The sequence below is a fragment of the Xiphias gladius genome, chromosome 20, assembly GCF_016859285.1.
Source record: "Xiphias gladius isolate SHS-SW01 ecotype Sanya breed wild chromosome 20, ASM1685928v1, whole genome shotgun sequence".
Classification (NCBI taxonomy): domain Eukaryota; kingdom Metazoa; phylum Chordata; class Actinopteri; order Istiophoriformes; family Xiphiidae; genus Xiphias; species Xiphias gladius.
In genome coordinates, this window is record NC_053419.1 from 15,525,541 (window position 1) to 15,550,808 (window position 25,268).

At 37.9% G+C, this 25,268-nt stretch overlaps 1 protein-coding gene across 1 annotated transcript in view; it reads right to left on the reverse strand.

Annotated features, from left to right (window-relative positions):
* Positions 1-25,268, reverse strand: part of brinp1 (bone morphogenetic protein/retinoic acid inducible neural-specific 1) — a 137,210-nt gene that overhangs the window by 21,348 nt on the left and 90,594 nt on the right. Inside the window, exon 5 of the mRNA XM_040157712.1 lies at positions 11,263-11,368. Coding sequence (XP_040013646.1) covers positions 11,263-11,368 — 106 coding nt within the window. The remainder of the gene's footprint in view (positions 1-11,262; positions 11,369-25,268) is intronic.

The window sequence follows — 25,268 nt, forward strand, 5'->3', positions numbered from 1 at the left end:
GCACCTGGAATATATAAACTTTCTCTTGAATTCACAAGATACCCTCAAACACACTGGATAATAGGTGTGGTACAAAATATTGCTTCAGCATGTAATTAGAGTTGTGGTTGCTGTTGGCTACTCGCGCTCTTCAGTTGCACTGTTCAAGCTGTTCCGTCACGTGCCGCCATTGGTCCCTGCACAGCAGCAGCAGTAGGGCCCGGGCTGGTGAGATATCGTACTAGCGTTACACCTTCGTGGGTACGCGCACACACAGAAACACACTCGCTCATGTACGCGCACGCGTACACACCCTTTGCGCGCTCTTGCAGAAATCACATGTTTTACAAGAACCCTGGAGAGGAGGAGGAGAGATGTATGACAAGCTCTGACATTTCCATTTCAGCTATAAAAGACACAACTGCCCTCAAAGTGTCAAGATGTGCTGTACACACGTCTCAGATCAAAAGCCCAGATTTATCACAGCAATTACATCAAAAATCCCTAAATACAGAAATAAAGTTAATCTACTTGTATTGTAAAGCATATATTTGCTTTACGCTTTGTTAAAAAGAGACAATCTACTGATTCGCAAACAAACTGTTGTAGAGTAACCCAAAACTGAGAGCCAAACATTATTCAAGCTAGATCTTGTGGGGTTTCCTATTTAGTTATTTAAACATTCAAACTTATAAGAGGTTTTTGTGGTAACATGATACTCAAATTGTCAAATATAAGACACTGTATATCATCTTACTGGCACCATAGACACATAATAATTTTAACTGCCTCCCAGAATAAATACATTATAATGCATATGTATTACAGGTTTTGTGTCTGCTGTAAATGGTGTGTTTAGTGGTATATAGATTACACATTTTTAATATTGGCCTCATGGTACATTCAAGTATTATTAGTTATTATGACCATTTAATTGTGCTGTAACAGTCTTATGCATACGTCACAATACCCAAATGATGCATATACATTGACTTACTATAATCAATTATTTAAGTAATGCGTTACACAAGGTATGTGTTAAAACAGTTCATGCTGCTGAGATTTCAATACTGCAAGGGCCCTTCTACATACAAAGGAAGAATAAAGTAAAGAAACGCCCAATCAATTGATGAAACAGAGTCTGTCAGAGAGAGAAAAAAGACTAAGTGGAAAACGATAGCACTTGCAGAAACGGCAGCCTGCAGCTGGCAAGGGTGAGTGGGGGAAAAAGGAGATTTATGGTCATGCTGGCCCAAATGGAAACTCAGTCTTGATTGACCGCTTCCAATTGAAAGCTGACCTCCAGGTCAACATGGAAAGATTTCATCAGGTACTAGGGTTTCAGCATGTTGGAGAGAAGTGAAAAAAATGTGTGCAGCCATCCATCTTGAAAATGATCCAGCGTTATCAGCTCTCTGAGCAAAAAGGACGCATGTTTTCAAAAAGGCCCCTGTCCAACACAAGAGCCTGTCCGAGAGGTGGTTCAATACCTCAGACAACCAACGCGAGAAGTCATGGGGTATAGCCCAAGTTAGCCCAGGATTTCTAATTATCATCAAATAAATACAGGTTTTGTAGTGTGTCCAGGTTTGTATTTTTTTTTTTTTAAAAGAGAAACAGCCAAAAGGCCAGACTATGTTCCCTGTGTGTGTATAGAGAAAGATACAGAGCAAGAGAGAGAGCTGGGCCGGAGCGAAAGATGATAAAAAATACCTTTGTATGTTTATTGTTGATCGTCCAACATTTGCTCTCCATGTTTCGCATCAAAGATTTTTCTTCTGTAAACAATTTTCTCGTACCCAAAGACACTGTGTTTACTTCTATACTTTAGTCTTCAAATCAATTTTTCAACAAGTCTGTCATCTAAAACAACTTAATTGATTTGTATGTTTGTTTGTCTTCCCCATAATGTTTGCAGCTTTTTCCCTTGAAAAGAGGGACAGGCATCGAGCGACAGAGCAATGAGTATCTAATTCATCACTCTCCGCACGACTTGCCTACAGGGCCAGTTTAATTTATTTTCACTTCACCACTTTGAAAACTGTTGGCTCAGGCTATTCTAACATATTCATAAATCTTCCAAGATAGGCTCATGGCTCTTCCAAGATTTTCTCTTGAGGAAACTGGAGAAGGAGAAAAGAGAGAAAGCATGTGGAGGGGACTGAAAGAAGCAAATTAGTTTGCTTTTGTTTTGGTGCTAATTTACGACAGCCATATCGGAGGTGGTTGGGTCCTTGCAAGGTAATGGCTTGTGGATGTTCCAGGGCCTTTCATGTTTCTTTGGCCCAGTTAATATATGTAACCAATTTGCTATTTTCAATATACAAATTATGCAAACAATCTTCCAATCCTTTGCCTAATATACCACAAGCCTCTACTTTTTGCTATTTAAAAAAAATACCACCAATTTAAATAAAGTAATAAATGATAAATACTAACAGATGGCAGCAAATTAGGCTATGACAAAGAATATAAAAATAAAAATGAACTATACTCTATAATAAGAGTCTAAGCAAACGATTAAAATCCTGACAATTTAACTACCACATTCTAATTCCCTCTTTTATTTAGTTCTCACTCCTTAATAAGCTATTTTTACTTCTTGGTCCCAGTGGAGGTATAATGTGAGAATCCACCCAAAACCAATATCATTGGGTTTGTAAGTTTTTGCCTGGAGAGACGACAAACAAACAAAGAACGAATGAATGCAGGAGAACAAAAGTGTATTTAAATCCCAATTGTAGTAAAGCTAAATAGTACGGATCTTTCGTTCAGTTTGAACTTCAGAGAATAAACAAACCAGATTTCTTAAAAAAAATAGCTATGTTCCAATGGTTCACAGGATCCGTTGAAAATGTAAGAGTTGGTTCACATTTATGGCTTTTGCTACTGATGCAGGATTTGTCTTTGGTCTAGCTGATAATTTGGGACACAAAATAGGTCAACTATATCATGTTCACAGTCATGAGTGTGTGCAAGGTTATACTGTAATTTTTTGTTGGTCGACAGACAGGGTCATGATCAATAGGTTCCTCTTGCTTGTCCACAAATAGTCTGCTAATGGCACATTCTGATGCCCACTTATGCTGCAGTGGGCTGCCAGTAAAATGGTGCATATACAGTAGCAAGCGCTCAAATGCTAAACATGCCGAAATGTAAAACTGAAACCTCCACATTCATATTAAGTTGAAGCAATGGAAAGTTTCATGTCTGATAGATCAAAGCTTTGCTAAGTCATGCGTGAAATCTAATGTGAAAAAAATTGTTCCAGTGCCATCTTTAATTCTGATGATTGTTGGGGGGGGGGGGAGGAAAACGTAAAAAGCACAAGACGTTGGTTAATTTGCCAAACATTTTACAAAGCAAAACTGTGGGAGAGAAGAGGACTGAGTTTGGGCTTTGATAGGTAGCTCCCTTGATGTCATATTCCACTACAGCATTCTAATCTAAATCTAAGTGAAAGCAGAGGGAATATCCAGGGAGTGTCATATCCGCATTGTGTTATCTGTAGCTCACAGCCCCGCCAGCTCACAAAGAGCGGACCACAGGGGTGAGAAAGAGAGAAGAATAAAAACATTCCCTTTTTGAAAATTCGGTTATTTTGGAAAGACATCCAAAAGTGACTCGAGGAGAAATTTGACCACAACTAAATTTACTAGCTCGCCTATTTTCTTGCCTGTTAATTTAAACCAGAAGTCTGTCTCGGACCATTTGAAAGCTAATCTCACCAAACCAAATCATTCAAAAAGCAGAAAGAATATTTAGTTACAGGCTTGTGGTCAATTTCGTGTATATATTTTCCATCAAAGTTTCGCAGTTACATGTATGCCTCAAGGTAGATAAATTGCTGAGGTTGGGTGTGAAAAAAATAAAAGTGAGAAAGAAAAAGTCGTGATTAAAAGTTTAATTAGAAGAATGAAATAGAGTGGGTTTTCTATTACAGCATCCTTGTTGTAACTCACATGGTGCTGCATACTAATGTGATCCCCTTATTTAATTCATAAGCAATTAAAATAGCTGGTCTAGATTAAGATTTTTATAAGTTTATTCATTTCCAAGATGGATGGGGTGCAGTAGTATTATTACATATAGTAATACATACAAAGGGCTTTTGTTCAGTATTTGAAACTGGTCAAAGACAATCAGAAATCACATGTTTAGAGTGTAGACTTAGTGACATCATACTTTAGGGAGGGAAAATGCCAAGGCGCTATAAGAAAAAGACACACAAAATGTTTTGATTGATGGAGAGCAGAGTTAAAAACAGAGAAAGAAGAAAAATAGTGGTAGAAAATGAAAGAAAAAATGAAAATTAGAGGCAAATAATAGTCAAATGGGCTGAGTAAGGAATAGATAAAGCGATGTAGTAAAAAGCTTCCTGAAGAACAATTAAAGAAACACAAAACTGAGACAGAGCAATAATTTTGAAAATCCTGACAAAAAGGTCTCTACATGGCTCATTTTGGCTCGACAGAAATGACTCCAGTAGGGTGGGAGATCTCTAGAGCTCTTGCTCAAACACACACACACAAACACATACACACAGTATTCTGACATACCACCTGGTTCACACAAACAGAAAATATAGAAAAGGAGATGTGCATAAAACTGTATGTGATTCTGCATTTGCACCTGCTAAAATTCAAAACTTCTTCACAATCATTTCATTTCCTTACAGGTGGTGATTTAGACAGCTTGTCTCAAAAACACTTTCCCACCCAATCTCAGTTCAGACAGCAGAGGAAAATACATGTAGACAGAGGAGGCTACATTCAACTACCATAACAACCTGAATAATGGAAGTGAAATAAAATATCTTTATTTTTTAGTAGCCAGCGAATACTTTAGTTAGGATTAACTTCACAAAGAGGCCAGAGGCCTCCTTCAGTTCGAGAGCACACTGAAAAAGCCTCGGGCTGAAAGTTAAAACCTTTTTTGCTTCTTTATTTTCCTACGCTGATAAATGAGAAAATGAATTTTGAGACTTCAGGCCAATTTTGTGAGCACAGACCTTTTCTACATTATGTCAAAACTGGTTTGTTTAAACACACAGAAACAGAGGACAGAGATGCACCTTTATACTTTAGATGCAATCTTGTTATTTCAAGTTTTATGAATCAACATTTTCCTTCTCAGAAGCAAAAGCATAAATCATCTGGGTGCCATAGTGTCATAGTCCTGTGAAAACCATGTATCTCCAAAATGACAACTTTTCATGAGCTGAACTAAAACAGCCTTGTTTTTACACAATACAATATGCTTTAGTCAGTGGGAGAATTTCCACAAACCATAAAGGAATCCTTTTTATATGATAATGTTAAAAATGCCAGTTGTGGAGATACATGGTTTTCAAAATACAGTGAAGATATGTAGTGTGTAGCAAAGGTGATTCAAATCAGTGAGCTCACAGGGCAATCCAAGTGATCACGGAAATAGAGTTCAAAGAGAAGTTATTCATTTAAGACAGACCTCCAACTACCATATGCCCACGCTGTAGGAAGAAACAAATCCAAATTAAAAACAAACTAAGAGAGACTAAAAAGTAGAAAAACATTCAAATCAAGTCGTAATTCTGTTAAAGAATAGAGAGGAATGCATTAATGCATCTCACTCACAATAGCATACATAAAAGCAAGTGAAAAATCCAGTAAGTAGATGTATAGAAACAATTTAAAAGAAATCTTTGATCTTTTTTTAAAAATGTATCTTTAAATAATATATGTGCTGCTGGAACATATTTGTTTTGATTTTGTATTAATTTGCTTAGTTATTGCTCAATTTCAATTAATAGCTCCAGTTGTTTTTTTCTACATTGAGTTTTTTTACTGTGAAATCCACTGGATTTGAATTAGCTGGTTTCTAGCATGTGAACATTGGAAGCCTGTCTTGGCTATGAATAACCTCTCCATGGACTCGGTTTATGCATTCATGTTGACTGCCCTTTGAGGTCATTCATTTGAGGGACCTGTCCTATACACCACAGGTCCCTCAGAGGACATTTACGATTTTTTATCGTAAAAAAAAAAAACAAAAAAAACAAAAACATTTGTGCAGAAGAGTGAATAAATAAAGTGACTGCATCAGAGTTAAAACTAAGTAGCTCTCTCCTCTTATTACTTCTCAACCAAACCTATCAAGGCAGATGGCTGCCTATCCTGAGTCCAGTTCTATCAGAGGTTTCTTCCCGTTAGAATGGAGTTTTTCCTCTCCACTGTCACCAAGTGCTTGCTCATGTTGGGAACTGCTGAATTTCTCTCTATGATATTGTATGGTCTCAAGCTGACCTTACTCTGTGAAGTGCCTTGAGATAATGTATGAAATTATTTGGCACTATGTAAGTAAAATTGGACTGAATTGAATTGAATTTTGAAATAAATCATACTAGTGTGGACAGAGTAAACAGGTACATATAACCAGCGAGAAACATCTTCAGTGGCTTTGTTAAGACATGTCAAGGGTGTTCAATCTTTCTTTAGAGGTGCATCGACATTGGATTGAATCATTTTCTTTTTAGGCTTAACAAGATTTGTCTCAAAACATGTTGCATTCAGTAATAACTGTAAAATCTTAATTTCTAAACTAAAAAGTTGCATGGTGTGCATAATTTATAATAGATAGCGCTGCCAGTGATCTTCCGCATTATCCCCACTGTTTAAATGCCAAAACCTTGCATTTTAGCTAATTGTCTGGTAAAAGGTCAACAGGTGTTTAAAATGAGACACATGGTAGGTGTTCATTAGATGTTCTGAGAGCTGCTAGAGCTTATTAGAGCCGTCCTGGTCTCAGCCAGTGTCTTCTTCCCCCAGGGATAGTGCATCGTCATAAGACAATGCTGTCAAAGCTGTTATTTTTTTGGTACTGAATGTAAAGTCCAGTCAATGGATACACTAAATCTGTCAGGAAATGTAACTGTGCTTTGTTTCAATACAAAGTGATCAAGCTGCTTTAGGAAACCACAATGAGGTTCACAAGTTGTTCCAAATTTGCAATTTTCTATTTATGCAAATTTTGCACTCAGATAAAGTCTGTGAAGATTCTCACTCATCCAAGTCATGGTATTCTGTAACTGCCATGCAAAGGCAACTGGACTTGAAGTTCTTGAAGACGTTTCGCCTCTCATCCGAAAGGCTTCACATCACATGAAGAACTCCCAGGACTTTGCCAAGGTTGGAAAAGTAAAACTGGACTCAGATGAAACCATGGTATCCTATGATGTCACTTAACTTTTCACATGTATTCCTACCACAGAAGCAGTCAAAACAGTTAGGAAACAACTGCTACAGGACAGCACTTTACCCAACTAGCATTTCCAATTCAGTGAGGGTTTCTACAGACAGAAGCACAGCTTTGCCATGGGCTCACCGGTGTCACCAATAGTGGCTAATCTCTACATGGAAGAAGTAAAGAGCAGAGCCCTGACCTCTTTTCCAGGAGCTGCCCCCAGCCACTTGTTTAGGTATGTGGATGACACCTGGGTCAAAATCGAAACCCATGAAGTTGAATCCGTCACTGAACACATCAAAGCAGTGGAAAGCAAAATCAAGTTCAATCGTGAGGATATCAGTGGAAATAGTCTAGCTTTCTTGGATTGCGCGGTGCAAGCCTCAACGTCGAAGTATACTGGAAACCTACACACACAGATCAATACCTACTGTTTGACTCTCACCAGCCACTGGAGCACAAACTGGGGATCATCAGAAACCTACACCATCGGCCTCAGAATGTTCCCACAAGGTAAGAGGGGAAAGAGAAGGAACATAAACGCATCATGCACGTAGAACTTGTGGTTACCCCAACTAGGCCTTTGTCAAAACCACAAAAAGAGGCAGAGCAGACAGAGAAGAAAACTGCAATAAACGAAACAACATTGTCATTCCCTACATTGCTGGATTATCTGAAAAACTCAGGAAGATCTTCTACAAACATTAACATCTCTGTGTATTTCAAACCCAGTAACACTCGGCGGGCAAATACTTGTCCACCCTAAGGACAAAATACCCAGGCACAAGCAGAATAACGTAGTTTACGCAATCCAATGCAGTGAGGAATGCACAGACCTGTACATTGGAGAAACTAAACAACAGGAAAGATCAGGAGAATCTATTATCATACATACATTATCACTGGGTTATAGGGGGTTAGTTGGGGGCTGGCATCAGTCATGGCCAGTCACATCAGCTCTTCTCATTCTTTTAAAAGCAGTTTTCTTCCCAAAATGAGGACCTGGTGGGATCTCATTTTGGTGGTCCTCTGGTTATGGAGTGACTTGTCCTCTGGTTATGGAGTGACTTGTCCATCTCCACTTGCCCTTACATGAAAGCACACATGCTGGGGACTAAGGTGAAAAAAAAAGTTCTATCTGGCTACCTCACCAAATATTGCTTTTGTCAGTCATGTGCATTTTGTTTCTTACTATTTTCTTAAACTGATTTTTTGGATTTACACAAGATTGGTTAAATAAAATTGAAGAGGGAAAACATCACCAAGGGGTACACTTCCTTGTCCCCAATATCTTATAAAATACAGTAAACACAAGTTCTGGATATGCATACTCCAGTTAAGAAATTTATAATTTTTAGCATGGCAATTATTTGAGGATATTTCAAATTTACAGGGAAAGAGCACATAGGCTACCGTATAGCCAAATAAGCAAAGCACTGCATACTGCTCATGGTTGAGTGAGTTCCACAATTTATCTGCGTTCTTTAGTGTAGATTGCCATTAACAACTTGAATGTGACTTCATATGGACTGACACTTACTAAAAGGGTAGTGAGGAGGCATCAGTTTGGGGTAGGGCGCCGTAGCCCCTTTTTGTATCATTCTCTCTGATACTGAATCATTCAAACTCAATGTTCTGCTTCCTCTACTAATGTAATTGCTCCACCTTAGCCTCTGATACATTCTAGCCCCTTAGTATTTCCTTGTAACCACCCGAGATCTCATTAACAACCACCTCATATACCATAGCAATCACACAGAGCACCACAGCAACCACCCACCAACAAACTTATGACACCCCAACAACCAGCCTGAACAACAAGAAATTATACGTCAACTCCCTAGCAGCCACTTAGCACTCACCTAGCAATGCTATACCAGCCAACTATCAGTGCTCATACATTATGCTTATAAAGCAACCAGACTCAAAATTATTCAGCAAATGTATCAAACACTAGTCATAGAAAAATCTGTTTCTTTTGTTAAAAATAATTATATGCTTTACTTCTTTTATAAAATAATTTGCACAAACACCACACATACACCCTCCAATGTTTTATGACTGAACACTTTCAACAGCATGTCATTTTTGAGATTTCAAATGTTGTTAGATGCTGGGAGTACTGATAAACATATCAAAGCATAGAGCATCTCTGTGCTTCTCTGTCATCTGCTTGTGTTTGTTGGCACAGAGGAAAAATGGCCTATGGACATACCCTCATGCATTTTAATGTAAGTGCATATTTTTCAAAAAGAGAGGACCCTAATGATCAAGAATGAAAACCAATTGCTCTATAATGCACTTCCCAGTTGTTTCAGAAAAATAACACTATTCTGAAGGTGATTGAATTTCCTGGGAACAATATAAAAAATCCTAAGCATTAATCCTACCAATGTAGGACTCAATGCAAACCAGAGCTTGTGACCCAAGTGATTGAAAAGTTTAACTAACCTATGTCAATTTTATACAAACAGGACAATAAATTCTTTAAAAATGCTCAAGGCTGGCTTGATGTGAGAGGAGTATATGGTTCACTAAAAGGTAAAAGAATTCTAAATGTTGTGCTTGCATTTGTGTTAATGACAGAACGAAAACTGTAGGCTGAATTAAATGATTGGATCTCATTATAAATATACTACATTCTAGTAGCACTGCTTAAAAGCTCTCCATTGACTCCATGCCACTTCATGGGCTGTGTGAAGTGCCATCCCTTTGAAGTGCACTATGACTGTTGAAAAAGTTACAACATCAGCTGTCTTTCAAATTAAATGCAGAAACGATAATTACTCTTAAAAGAACGCATTAGCAGGAGAACTCTCAACAACTCTCCTTGCCCTTTGCCTGCACAATAACACATAAACACACAGAACCAATATAATTTGGCCTATAATACAAATCTCTAAGCCACAAACCAATCAGAAAAGCTTTTCCATTCTTTCGGGGTTATTATCAAGCCAAAAGAAAGAATCTCTCTCAGGCCTGTCATCTATCAATTGGGTGACAAAACAGTCTTCAAAGCACAAGGCTAATACATTGGGAGCATGACAATAAAGGTTTTCTAAAATCCTATAGAGTCCTTTGAGTTAGTAGCAGTGGAGAACTTAAAAGTGTTTCTTTGACAAACCACTTAATTCACTGATTTTGGAGGACGAGTAATGATCCCTTCAATGAGGAAAGGAAGAGGGTTAGTAGGGATTGGATTAAAAATATGCCTCCGTGATTCTCAAATAGGTTTTAATAACCTGCGTAAATTCAAATAAATCAAAGAACCAATCACTCTGTTCAAACGCTTGACCACAGTTACACAGTCTTTCATCATTCTTTTTCCCCTGGGTGACTGTCACTGCTAGCATTTCCTTCTCTAAGGCTAATTATTACATGTGTCAATGTGTAAGACAGAACTATTTTTGCTAAAAAAAGAACTTAACCACTAATGGGTAAAAGCTGCTATTTGAATCCACTGATGTATGATCCGTAAGTGAAATGCTAGTGGATTCATTTTGGAGTACGTGTACTAAAAGTGACTCGTCTATGTGTTGAACACATTCTTAAGATACATCCTGATGAACTACAAATAAATCAGACTTCGCCCCTTATATTGATAAGTGTAACAATGCCTTTGTATGCTGTTTGTAAGTGTCTTATTATACATTGTACTTGCATGGAGATTGCTAGTTTCTGCTTTCATGTCTGAATACTTTGCACACTTCATGCAACTGGTTTGAATTTAGGCCTGTCTTTGATCAGAGCTTTAAGAGGGACTTAAGTACACAATCACATTAGAACATGAGCAGACATCTATAACCACAGAGAATTGTATCACAATCCCCAGAGGGGACTACGAAGCAGATCCATCCCAGTCCCAGCCCCAATTAAAAAATGCATTGACATTTAATTTCTGAGAAGGCACAAACTGTTTCCCCGAGTCCACCTATGAGCATTTCATGTATGACTAAAGATGTCCTTTAATTTTAGAGGCCAAAATGGGGTTTGACCTTGCTGCCGTGTTATGTACATCACGGGGCAGCATATGGAAAATATTGATAGGCTGGGTTTGTTTACCTTGCAGATGAAGCTTGCTCTCAGGGCTCTGCAAAAGGATTGAGCTAACCGAGTCCAGATTGTCATAGCTGCTGCATCCCAGTGGCCCCGTCCGTGTCTCTGTCACCTGCAAGAGAATTAGGATTCAAATGAAAGACACATTTGAGAAGTGAGCAAATGCACTCATGGCATGTGTGTAGATGTGCGTGTGTGTGTGTGTGTGTGTGTGCGTTTCTGTGTGCATGTTGATGCAAATGTCTGCATGCACATTATGTGTGAAAAATTGCATATTTGTGTGTCAGTCTTCAGAGTATGTAGTATTTCTCTCTGTACTCTGTTTTGATGTATTCCTCTTACATTGCTTCACACAAGAAAACAAGCAAAGTTAGGGATCACAAGACCAACCAGCCATTAACAATGTCAGTTTTTTAACATCTGTTACTTATTGCTGTCTGTGGATAACATAACAGTTGTTGGGCAAGTCTCCAGTTTTGATTGACGTGGACCTTCACATGTACTAACTTCATGAGTTCATACTAGTATATTTAACACCCTGTGGCCCACAGACATTCTGCAGTGACAGAATGCATTGAGACAGGCTTTCACACATGAAATATGTTCTACCAGCCGTAATGGTTGATGCAATGCTCAAAAGAAGGCTTAATTGCATTTGAAGTAACACATTTACATATTACTTCTTTAAAGTAGCAGCTGGTGACATGCCTAACTTATTAAAAGGATGAATTCTTTTCTTTCCCCTTTCTTTTAAGGCTCTTTTGAAGGAAAAACCTTCATGGCCATTTTTCCTAAACCATGTCCTTGTTCTGTTCCAAAAAAAAGTACTGAGACTACAGCAGCGGTTCCTGTTGCCTACTCCAAAACTACTGTCAAAAGAAATAATGAAGCTATTCAGATGTGTAGAGGTTGCTTTAAAATACAGAGACTTGAAGAGGTTGCTCTTGAAAACAAAATGAGTAACATCTCTCCTCTTTTTTGTTGCTTTTGGTCATTAAATTGTTCCAGTTGTTTCTAATAGTACTTTTACAAGATTCCAAGGAGCCAAATGAGGTAGTGCTCAGCAAAGAACATCGAAGGAGATAAAAGATACATCTCATCAGAAACCTCAAGTGTCTTTTTTTTTTCTTGCAAGTCTTTGTTGAGCACAAATGCCTATACCAAGTAGCAGAGCTATAATTTAAACACGGCAGAAAATTGAGACAGTAATCAAATGTTACAATTGTTTGACAGATATTTTATTTATTTTTACGTTCAGAAATGAATATTGTGTTTATAATAGTAGAGAGATGTTCTAGGGATTTTCTGTCCCTAATGTGCCGACATAAAGCTCAGTCTGTATGAGCTACAGAATGTGACAAACACATCTCTGTCGCAGGGGATGGATGGAGTCTTTTCAGATAAACCCGCACTCCCTAATTAGTGACTTTTTTTGGCCACTTGGGGGCAGCAGTAACAAGCCGTGAACACAACGCTGACCTTTTTTGTTGATATGGTGAATTTGTTGGCAAACAGTTGCCTGTTGTCACCCTGTCGTTCACTTGGAATCACGTTTCTGGCCACCTGGTGAATGTGAGGCAATGTAACGTTTTTAGTCTCTACTAATGCCTAAGCAAAATGCCTGGCGCTTAAAACTGTTAAATGCTCCATTATGTTCATCAGCTTGTTGCTAACTTTGTCCGTGTGCCGTGCTGAGCAGACAGTCTATGGTGGTTTTGTCATAGCTTTTTCACAACAAAAACAGCTACTTGCTGCGGCTGATGTCTTGATCTCAACTGAACTGAGGTCTTGAGGAAGGGCTTCACATCTGTAGTCAGCCGACAAAACATCACATTGATGGATAAACAAAAAATACTAATTTGTCTGTGAGATGTCCATCACCTATGGTCTTAGTAACTTGTGCATTCCTCACTAGTGTGTATGTGCGCGTGTGTCTGTGATTGACAGTATGATATCATTTTTCCTGTCTTTAATGTTGATATTGCACCAGATGGTGGGCTGACAAGCAAGAAATGAGACAGATGTATATCTTACCCTTGGCATCAGGCTGTTGAGTGAAAAAAAAAAATAAAAAATAAGGGGAGATAGAAAGGGGCAGACTCTGTAGGTGAACTCTACAATCTTAGTATTCAGTGAATTCGCTCGAATAAATCTTGCCACATTAAGTGTAATCATGTTAGGACACATGAGAGTCACCTGACAGTGTTGTAAAATTATAGCTATATGTGTTCTTTAATTGACACAATATAGGATATTAAGGCTTCTAAGTTACTAATGTTTAATGAAATTGCATTCTTTTTAAGCAGTTCTTTGTACACGCAACTATCACTTTATGCATAATGAAACTGAATTTGAATCTGGCAAAACCTAAACCTGTTTTTAACAACTATTTACCTGGGTTAGACTGTTGAAATTGTTTACTAAATATAAATAAACTTCTCATTGCATTTTTCATCTACCTCGTCCACAATTTCCAAACGTGTTCCCTACTTTATGTCCTTCCCGCCACACAATGGACTTTGAAATGCACTTCATGGCCTTGCATAAAGTGCATGTGTAGACTGATTACATAGCTAAACTTTGCTATCACACTCTACCATCTTGATGGCCGCTGACACTGCTCTTTTTCCTCCCTTTTTGTTTTGCTTATCACTGAATGAATTACTTCTTTCAAAAGGTTGTGTTGCATGATCCATGGTGACTGAGCAAAGTGAATATCTGTCCTCTGTCGCCTACGGACATCTTCCCAGGTGGTAGAGCAGACAAATGGATGAGCTAGCTCTGGCATATTTACATTAGCAATTGCACACACATCCCACGCAATCTAATGTATGTGCATACACATGAGTGCAGCTTGCCACAGTTTACCATACAGTAATTTTTCTCCAAGAATTATTTTTTCAAATTGGGCGCAGACATACCAAGATTTACGGATTAGAGAGTGACCCTTGTAATCTGAATGACCTTAGTAGGGCAGTATGTAGCACTGAGGCTGTCTCTTTTTTTTCTCTCCAGCACGCACCATAAGATTGCTGCGCACCAGATTATGAAAATGGAGTATAACGTAATAAAAATACAAGGAGCAATCAAAGGACTGAAGTGGGCCGAAGGGGATTTAGAGGATTTGGATTATTAAGCAGAACACAACAGTGGAATCCCACTGGACCGGGACTGTATCACAGCCCACAGTCAGAAACCACAGTTCTGGAACATCCTCTCTAATTGTCATCTGTCATCAAGAAAATCATCTAACCAAGTAAATAAGAGATGATGCACATGAGATCCAAAGTTTCTTCTGTTTCTGTATTCTTTCTTTTGGCAACCAAATGTACATGTACTATTCCCCAAGACCCAAATGTTTGAAAACCACGTTTCTCCTGTCTGTGCAAACTTCTTTGTATTTCAAAATGCAAAATTCATCTCAGTGACATACATACAATGCAGCTGCAGTAAATCAGGCGTGTATAAGCAAATCTGTGTGTACCAGAATGTGTGTGTGTCTTTTTGTGTGTTGACTCAATTATATTGTTTATTTCTTTCTATATTAAAATTAATCATATATGAGCCTGCCTCTGTCAGTGACATGCATAATCGTTTGCTAAGTATGCCAGCCAAACATTGTGACCTTGAGCATATTTTACACGTATTGTTACATGTTTAACTCTCATGCCATGTACTCATTATCAATACCCTGAAGATAGGATAGAAAGGTTTGACACTTCATTTGATTGGAAGCGGCCTTGTTGACCTACTCTAATTAGGCAGCTGTAGCAAACAAAATACTGTATGTCCCATACACTGTATTTATCTTACAACTGATGCTAGCGCTGCCCATGTGTTTTTAGCCTATTCGCTTGTATGGTTGACCTCTCAAATGCACCCGCCTCTGATAAACCAATTAAACATCACCAATTAAAAATCACATTAGGATCTTGGAGCTTGACAATTCATAGTGTCTTAAACAGAAAGGGAACATGCAGTACTCGATGTGGAAGGCAAAGGTTGGCTCATGACGGAGAAAATGCAAGCTATTCTTACACTGAGCAATGTATATATTCTCACAGAGGGTAATTGCAAAACAGACTTAAATTATCATGTGAAATATCAGGGTTAATTGTCAGCTTCTTAGAACATTAGTTGTAAAGTAAATGTCAGATGACTTCCTCGTGCCTAATTAGAGTGATTGAGAATTAGGTCATTTTCATTCAAATGAAAGGTTGTTATCTATTTCTTCCTAACCATGTACAAATTAGGAAATGTTTCATCATTTACATGTTGCCATTTTAAGAGACTGCATGTGCACATATGCTTTATTCTGTATCTCCATGTATGAATTGAAAATATAGTAAACAGAGACATTACTAGCTCTGCAATAAATAACTTAGAATGTATGGAATAAAAAAAAGGACTGTCCATCCCCACAGACTTAATTGGTATTAACTTTTACATTAGTATTGCAGTCCTGTGAGAATGGAGATAGAGAAATGGCGTGCATTAAATATCACCCTTGGATTTGTTTCAACTGTTTCAGATGCACAATAAACCATTTTCCACCAAGTTCATTAAAATTATCACAGCATATGGAGCTCTCATTATTTCTATAATGCCTGTAACTTGTCTTGGGAGCAGTGTGTTCTCATTTCTGTTTTTCAAACCATACTGAGGGGGGTATATTCTCAGAAACCAAACTTCACGTTATACTGTGTCCCCAAGTTATGCTTCCACTTGAAAGACTGAGCAGAATAAGAAGGTGGTTTGAAGCTATGTGAGATAAGTAAAATACGATGGGTGAGTGGGACAGGGAAGAATACTGTAAGGTTGAACTGTCTTCATTACGTATTGCCTCTGCTGAGCCTTCCTAATCTGCCCATCACCTGCCATTCTCTTAATGACTTGCTATTTCTGGCCACACAGAAATGGAGAGATATGCTCCTCAGTAATTCTCCAAGCCTGGTAGTGGAAGATCTCTGAGGACATTTTATTTCTGCCCTGTTCATATCATATGACATGTGGCTACAGTGGTACTGCAAGACACATGAGAGGGACAATGCAACCATATTTGAGGAACACATGTAGCGGCACATATCTCTTGTATATCTAACGTTCCTTGTATGGATATGTAAATTAGCATTCTTTGGAATGAATGAAATTAAATGTGTCAAGTGTTAATGTCATTTTTAATGTGACTCATTTGTTTTAAGTGATACTGAGAATTATTAACTTTGGGGCATTTCTAATTATAACCGTGGCACTCTCAAATACGCAACTCAAGCAACACTGCATATAAAATCTGTCATGCTTGCTTGTGGCAAATGCAAATTAGATGTACACGGCTCCAAACTTGGCTACTGCAGACGACAAAAATCTGGGTCATTTTGTATACATGTTAAATTTCCCTTAGTTCACATGGGGCTCACATGACTGGACTGTGAAATGGGAAATAGGATAGTATGGTTGTGGCCGCCACACTACCACCACCCACAGCACTGTGGCATCGACAAGAAATATGTATATTGAACGCTGGTGTAAATCAGCCCAGAGTAACTGCGTGGATAGGTGACCTTGTGAGGGACGCAGTAAGCACACTCCGTGGTAGGAATGTATTGTTGCACACTTCATGCATGAATGAATATACAGTAGGCACGCCACAGTCAGATGCTCAGCCACATGCAAGCGCAGATACAGTCATGATAGCATGCGGGCAAGTGTACACACAGCCAATTCCTAATCGTACTTCTTCCTCCATAATCACACTTTTCCACAGGAAGACAGTCACTCGTAAAATTGACATTTTCTTTCCATTAAAACACTCCATTGGGTATCTTATTTTCATTCCTATTTTCATTTTCACTCCCTCCCCACTGGATTCAGCCACACGAAGACAAACAACCACATGTCATTTATTTCTATCAGCAAGGTATGATATTGTTCACAGTGGGAAGAAACCTCTGTTTGTATTGACTTTTTTTTGTTTTTTTTGTTTTAGAACTGAACTGACAAATAATATATGTGGAGAAATATGATCACGTCCCTATTATTAAAGGATTTATGTTTCCTGCAAAAGAATCACTAAAATGAAGATAGAGAGAAATATTATTGGTCTCTGAACTGTGCAGCCCAGTGGTTGTGGAGAGTTTGAAGATGATAATGAATACAGATTTTGGCACAAGAATGACTGAAATGTGATTTATGAACCATTAAAAATGGATAATACCTCTATGCTAAATGGCTTCTTTGATATTTTTTTCTGTTTAATAAAAGAGCTGCGATACATTCATGGAGATAAATGGTGTACAGCAGGATCCCCGTTATACTGTACAATCTCATTACATCGTAACCTCAGGCAAGTTTGTTCAGCACCGTGGGTCTGCTGTGTGCTTGTTTGTTTGTTTCTCTGACTGTATACATACTATATGCTTGCATGCTGTCATAACTGTACAGTATATGTGCATATTTTACACAAGGGAATGAAAGACAGACAAGGGCAGATATTATATTTATTTTACAGTCTTGTATCATCTATGATTGTGTTATTGGCCATTTTGTTATGTGTAAATTTGTTCTTTGCTTTTGTTTTAACCTTTATTTCGGTTTAGGTTTATTTTTCAGTGCACGAAGGGTGGCAACAAAAACATTTGTTTATGCTGTTGTATTTCAGGATAGGTGGGTCTCCGGTAAGTGACAAGACCGAGGTTCCGCTGAGGGTGCCGGCAGCACAGTGGGGATATGACTTGGTGTTGATAACATTCACGTGTAGCTAAGACCTCTTAAGCAGTGCAGAGGCTCAGGGAGACAGAAAGAGGTATCGAGGATAAAAGGTTTGATAAATTCAGCCAGCCACTATGTATGTAGTTTATCAGTCCACACGTTTCTTGGCAAGCAACCGGATCTAGTCTAAACAGAGGCCACACACACACACACACAAATATAGAGAAAACTATCACTTGCTGTTGCTGCATGATACTTTAGTTATTACTGATTATATTACCACTGAATTTTATTTAACAATGAAATCAGTGCTCCCTAGGGACCAATTTTACATGTAACCTTAATAACACTCTATAATGTGTGTTCAGTATTCCAACCACTGCCGCTTGCACAGCATGTGCAACCTGTAGGAGTCCAATAACAATCACAAAATTGTTTGTATTTCTCACTGATGAAAAGACAACTGCGTTTTTAATGAGAAGGATTTGCATTAGTGTCTGCACAGATGTCTGATGTCATCAAAGAATGATTGTTGTGTGTCCTGCTGGCTGCCCTGATGTTCACGTACTGTTCTGCAGCATCATTACTAGCCTGATAATGACACAGTTAATCAAATGATTGTTGCAAAAATTATACACAACGTAAACTGGGTTTCAACATACTGCATATACATATTCATATTTTAACTTAAATCATATAATGTTTCAAATGTAGAATCTGTGCAGTTGATTTCGATGTTAAATGGATCTCGTTTGGTATCAACAAACTATGCTAGACTTCAAATGTATTCATAAACCGGATTTCTATAACTACATGATTCAATGGGCAGTATTTTCAAAGGCACTCTGTGTGGGTGGACAGTGTGTGGTGACAGATTTTTGGTTTCAGATTTGCCATACTATTTGTGAATTTACCTAATCTTATATAAGCAACCAAACGAACAATGTTAAATTTCTACAGAGGAAGGTGACACGTTTGGTTATTATTTTTGTTTTGGTCCTAGGATTACTGCTATCCATAGGAAACGGTTCTATGATTGCAGGCGAAGAGCCAAACAAAAGTTGGCGGCGAACCATTTGGGACATTTTGTTGAAGGGAGGGGGCATACACCAGCTTGTCCCTGACATCTGCACAATATGCAGCCCTCTCCAAATTACAGCCTCTTTTCTCTTCAAAATTCAGATTGGAATATTGTAAAACTACCTTGCTCTATTTGCTAATGGATAGTCCCTGGGTAACAAGGGTTTAATCAACAAGATTTTCTGACCGCATTTGTTTGCTTGATATTGAAGTCTCCTCTGTTTAATCTTGTTGTAAGAAGAATCTTACACAGTACAATAGAAAGTAAAAAGCTATGAAAAGCCATTGGTTTGCAGGTGTATTTCCTAATTAAATGTAGTATATAACCATTTTAATTTGTAATTTTTTAATCCACTGTGTTTTATGTTTTCAAACAATGCTGTTTTCAGTGGACTCGGTATTATACCACTAGTATGTAACCTAAGAGAAGTAAGACCCTATCACTAAAAGCATAAATCTTGTTGGATCAGTAATTGTAATTTGTCTACAGATTAAAAGGTCTGACCAGTAATTTTGGAGGTGTTTGATAATCTAATTTTCAAAGTTACATTATTTAAAATATGACACAACATCTAGAATCTGTACCCTGATATTTGCCACAGGCTGCTCATTATCATGGCTATAAATCTATCTATGATTGAAAAAGAACATAAATGAATTTAGTGTCGGGAAGAAAAAAAGAATTCCAAATATTCAGCAGTTTTTTCATTGCACAAGTGGGTTTGCATGAGACCATCTGCATACATTTGCTTATTAATTTCTGGGCAAATAGTGGTACTGAACAACAGAGGACTCTTCTCTCTTTGATCCTTGGGGGATCAGGAAAACGAAAAGCAGAATATTGGCAGGGTACCATAAATACGGTACAATGCTTCCTTTAATTTATTTTGTTTTTCTTTGTCTTCTTCTTCTCATGATTATTATGTATCATTATTATTATTACAGTTGAAGTACTTACTGAAATGACAATACAATTGAATTAACTAGATATTTCTTCAGAATAATAAAAAAGTTATTCTAAATTGGTTGTATTTATGCGTTTGTTAACTCTATGTGTGCAAGATGCTATAAATAAAGTGGGTTAACGAATATAAACTGTTTGACAGCTGTTGAATGAGCTAATCATGAATTAATGAGTGAAATGATGAATGAATTAGACCTGACTTTCAACCTGCTTACTTGCAGACTGAGACTGTCTAAAACATTTCTGCCGTATTGACACGTGTTTTTCATCCTGATTGTAAGTTTGCACTCCATAGCAGGTCTCACTGCCACACTGAATCAATATTGAAGGAGCAAAGCCCTTGTTCTCTGTGTTTATAGATCCACGCCTTCTGCTGGACTTTGCTTCCTCTGCACATTTTGATCACTGTCTGTCTGCCGGCAACGTGACTGGAGAACTGCAATATGTGCTGCCTTTATCTATGGTCAAGAGATACAAGAAAACGGTTCACTCTTAGATGATTTTTGGTCATAGGTCTGAAGATCATGTACATTGTTAAAGAGTATAAGTAAATATTATTAGAATTAGTCAAATTAAATGAAACCACAAAGCTTCTGCTATTTTTCACTCTTTCAACATTCATTTCCGTGATATTTTTTGTTATTTAAATTCTCATGATGGTGCTGCCATCATGAGAATTTAAATAACATAATGATCAGTATAATGATCAGTATGTGCATCAATACAGCGCCTGTAATTTGAAGGATGTGATATTTATGTAAAGTGCTGCACAATTATGTATGCCTCTGTGTACCTTGAAATCATCTAGCACCAGGCTTTGAGAAAGCTTTGAGCACATCAAAATACGTAGTTACTTACAGGATATACGGATACAGCTCTCAAGGTTTAAGCAATTTAAATGTACAGAATGCAGGCGACAGGTTTTGGTTGTTTAGTTTGCTTTGTATCAATTAGTTTGTGGTAATTGGATTAAACACAAAATTTTAACGCTGGGCTCCTCTATAAGACAAGACCTTGAGATTGTATTATAATTTAATTTTGAGGCACTTATCATTGATTTTGTTAATCAAATTACCACAAAGCAATTACACACATGGAACCTGGAGCTTTTAGGGCCCACGGGGCAGTGGATTGTTTTGGCCAGTTGGTAATTATGCCTAAAACTATGCGTCATTACACACAGAAAACACAATATGTCCCAAAACGTGACTTCAGTTTTTCGTGAAGCACCATGATAGGTATCACCACTTGTACTTTACCAGCATGATTATGTGTTCTTAAGCTACCCTGTACAAAGTATGTTACCGGCGCACTGTAGCACCAAACAAAAAAAACACCATAAGTAGACAGCAATTCCCACTGTAAACTACTTACGTTATGTCCCATGCGTACACAGCCATGTTTGTTTCACCTGATAGATCAAACTTATTAAGCTTCTATATCCTGTTCGAAGAACAAGTCACATCTCTTGTGAGTTTCGAACAACTCGTTGCTGAGTCTCAGAGGATGCAATGTTTGATAGGTGAAAGGTATCGTGCATGTCTGCGTTCCCGTAAGCTAACTCACTAACTCGCTCAAACACCAATCCATTCACAGCCCTTTTCCAAACTCAGACAAAGCCTCACCTCTTGACATATGCTACAGGTCCATCAGTCTTGATCAGCAGATAAGCAGTTCGCTCGGCTTTGCAGTAACTTTCTGTGTGTGTGTGTGTGTGTGTGTGTGTGTGTGTGTGTGTGTGTGTGTGTGTGTGTGTGTGTGTGTGTGTGTGTGTGTGTGTGTGTGTGGATACTCTTTCCTATCAACACCTCCTGCCTTCCTTTCCTAAGAAACTGACTCAGCAGCCACTGTCAGGTCTGCTTAATTTTGCCATGGTTGACTTCCTGCTACCTGGAGTCTCATCTGCCAGAGCCCCTTAATCCACTTGTCATTCACAACAACAAAAAGCTAGGAAGGAGCTCCTTGAATGAAGACAGGGAGGTGGAGCATTGGTGGGTGTATGGGAGAGTTGGATTGGAGGGTTTTGTGCAGGTGCACAGGCAGAGGTGCGCGGCAGCAGCTGTGGTAGTTTTGGAGTTATTGTAATGAAATAAATCCATCGCAAGAATGAAAATGCATCAACCCTCCATAAAAAAACTAAAAACTTTTGATTAATACTAAACTAATGCAATTTAAGGATATAATGAAAAATACAAAGAGGATCGGTTTGAAAAAAAACAAAACAGAATACATCTTTAGACTGTCATAAAAGTGTATGTAATGTTAGTCTTTTACTTTAGTTTATTTTTTGTGTAAAAGGGTTGATTAACTCATATTGCACTTTATCATACTTTTTAACAGTCATATAAACTACAATCACAGTAACTTGTTCCCTGTGCCATCACTATCAAATTTAGTCAAAAACATTTAAGCAACGGTTCTGTTCTTAAACATCTATCTGCTTACTGCAAATAAAAATGCACTGGCGAGAAGGCCATTAGGCTTGCATCCCAGTAGCCTGGGATGAAGACACTGAAGGAAGACTGGCAGGAATGGGCAGTCCTGAGGATGTCTGGAGATGTAGGGAGGAGAGATACATTTAAATTAGTGTTCTTGGATATTTGTAGTCTGAAAAAAAAAAAAAAAAGCATGTGCGCAGACTTTTGTGTTGTTAGTTTGGTGCTGATTGTGCATGATTTGAATAAGCTAGCCATGATGGGTTAGAGTTCTGTGACTGTACTTTGTTTGATCTGAAAACATTTCTGTTGCTATAGGATGGCTATAGGAATTATATCTAGTGAAAATAAAACCTTCACGCAGCCTACACGCAGTTACAGATAAAATATTCGGAAATAAACCATTAATCTTGATCTCAAATGAGACTTAGTTGGTATTATTGCCAAATTCACATTAAAATTATATTTTGGATGCTGATGCTAATAGTCTACTATAAGTTAGAAAAAAAAGTATTCCTGCACCATCTCAGTCTAATCAGCTGTGTCAAATTACATAAAAAAGATTTTTAACTACATGTCAAAATGTTATTCAGCTCACAGATGAACACATTTAAAACATTTATTATTATTATTATTAAAACTGGACATCAGTTGATTAATTGTAGCTATACCCTTACAGATTTATAAATCTCAGTTACAATTTTGCAGCGCTACATGTGGAATTTATCTCCTAAGACAGTGGTTCAAATACCGTGGTCTGTAGGAACCCACGAGGGGTATCTCAAAATCTCCCAGGCTGAAGCTAGACTTGAGTATTAAAGTTCAGATAGTCTTCATAGTTATTTACAAGAGGTGATGCACCGATGCAGGGTGAGAGCCTATATGATCGTGAGACATTCCAATTTCTCTCTGGTGCAGCCCATTTTCACATCTGCAATCTGCTTTCTGCGAAAAACTGTGTGATTGCAGACCCATGGGAAACCGGAGCAGTCTAAATTATGATCACCAGGGCTTGAAATTAACACTAACTCACTCAGTGTTGGTAAAATTTGACTGTGACAGGTAACACAATTCTACCTGCAGTTTTGTGGGTGCTGTGAGGTTTTCAGACTCTGTCTCCATATAAACACAAAACTTTAGTGCAGAGGCTTCAACTGAGTGCTTTGATGTGTTTTCGCTTACCCACCCTTTCTCAAACAGAAAAAAATTAATGATTTCATTTTCCTGTGTCTTATTGTCCATTTCTCAATCTTTTATGTGCTTGTTAATGTAATCTATGGTACAGTGAAGGTCCAAAAGTGGTGATTACAACTCTTTTATCAACAGCACAATAGAAGTTTGCTTGTAGTCATGTGCACATCAGCACACTGTTGTGTTTCCAAATGTTAGAGAAAGGCATCATTCCCATTGTGTATGTAGTTTCTGTCACAATGTACCTGTAAATATATAGTTTCTGTGTATCTATTTCTTGTGATATATTTGCAATTTTTACTTGTTATTGAAAAATACATGGGTGTAATAATACTGAAAAATCCACTGACGCACTTCATAGTCAGTAATCAACGCTGAGTTGTTCAGGGTTATCCGTGCTCCTACAACTATACTGGGAACATAATAGAGGCAAGCAGTCCCTGCTGCTGAAATGCAAACATGTTAATCAAGCTGACATCCTCACCCAACAAAACATCCCAGAAGCAGTGCTGTGCACTCGGGTTTTCTCTAACTTTAGTTTTTCAGTTGTGGTGCATATATTGCCATGCAAACTAGGTGCATATGAGCAAGGTCATAGCAGACAAGTGGTGTTGTCCTGCCGGCCACAGGACAACACATGGCATCATAACGCTTATTGCTGCCAAACTGGTATGGGCCTGGTTCACCATTAGACACAATATGTGGGGCCTGAGTTATTCTGGCCATGCTTCATTTTAATACTTTGCTTTTCTTGCAATAAAGCTGTTTTAAGTGCTTCATTGGAGGGAGCATTAGATAAAATATGCAGAAAAAAAACTGCAGAAAAATTAATTACATTTCTGACATTACATTCACGAGACTGGATGCAATAATCAGCTGACAGATATACTTTGATCTATGTGTTAACATGTCATTTGATAATGTGATAATGAGCTTAACTCTAGTTTGCATGATTTAGTAAATTGAAAGAAATTTCTCTGAAGGAAGTAACACTGTTGTTCAATGCATTATCATTATCATTATTATTAATAATCAAGACAATCAGTTGAAAGAGAGTAATTTTGTGTCTTGTTAGTGGATATTCAATTTTATTTCTCTATATTTTCATATTTTAAAAATGCTGCTGAAAGACAATGAAAATACAACACAAGAAAAACCGAATCTAACCTTAATCCAAGTTGATACTGCCTCCCTCCTCCGACGTGAAGCAAGAATGAATACTTGGGCTAATTACTGAAACACGGTCACAAGGGAGGGATTTTCCAAAAACTCTGACCTATTTGGTTTTGCTTGATGTTATTTATATTCTACAATTGCTTTCCCCTAGCCCTCTCTCCTCAGTGTCCCTGGGTAAATGAGCATGTGAATGACCACAAATGGCAAGAAGTTGCAGGCAGAGGACTCACACTGCTCACAAATCCCATTATCTTTTTTTTTTTTTTTTTTTTTTGTCTGATGGCCCAAACACAAAGAGACTGACTTCAGCAGAAAAAAACAAGATTGGTCATTTGCTTAAATGAATAAATCAATCTATGTGCCCTCTTCCAGTTTCTTAATCTTCATGGTTAACTTACTTCCTGCGCCCCCCAGGGATAAAGTGTTTTGTTTTCTTTCTGTTTAAAACCATTCTCGTA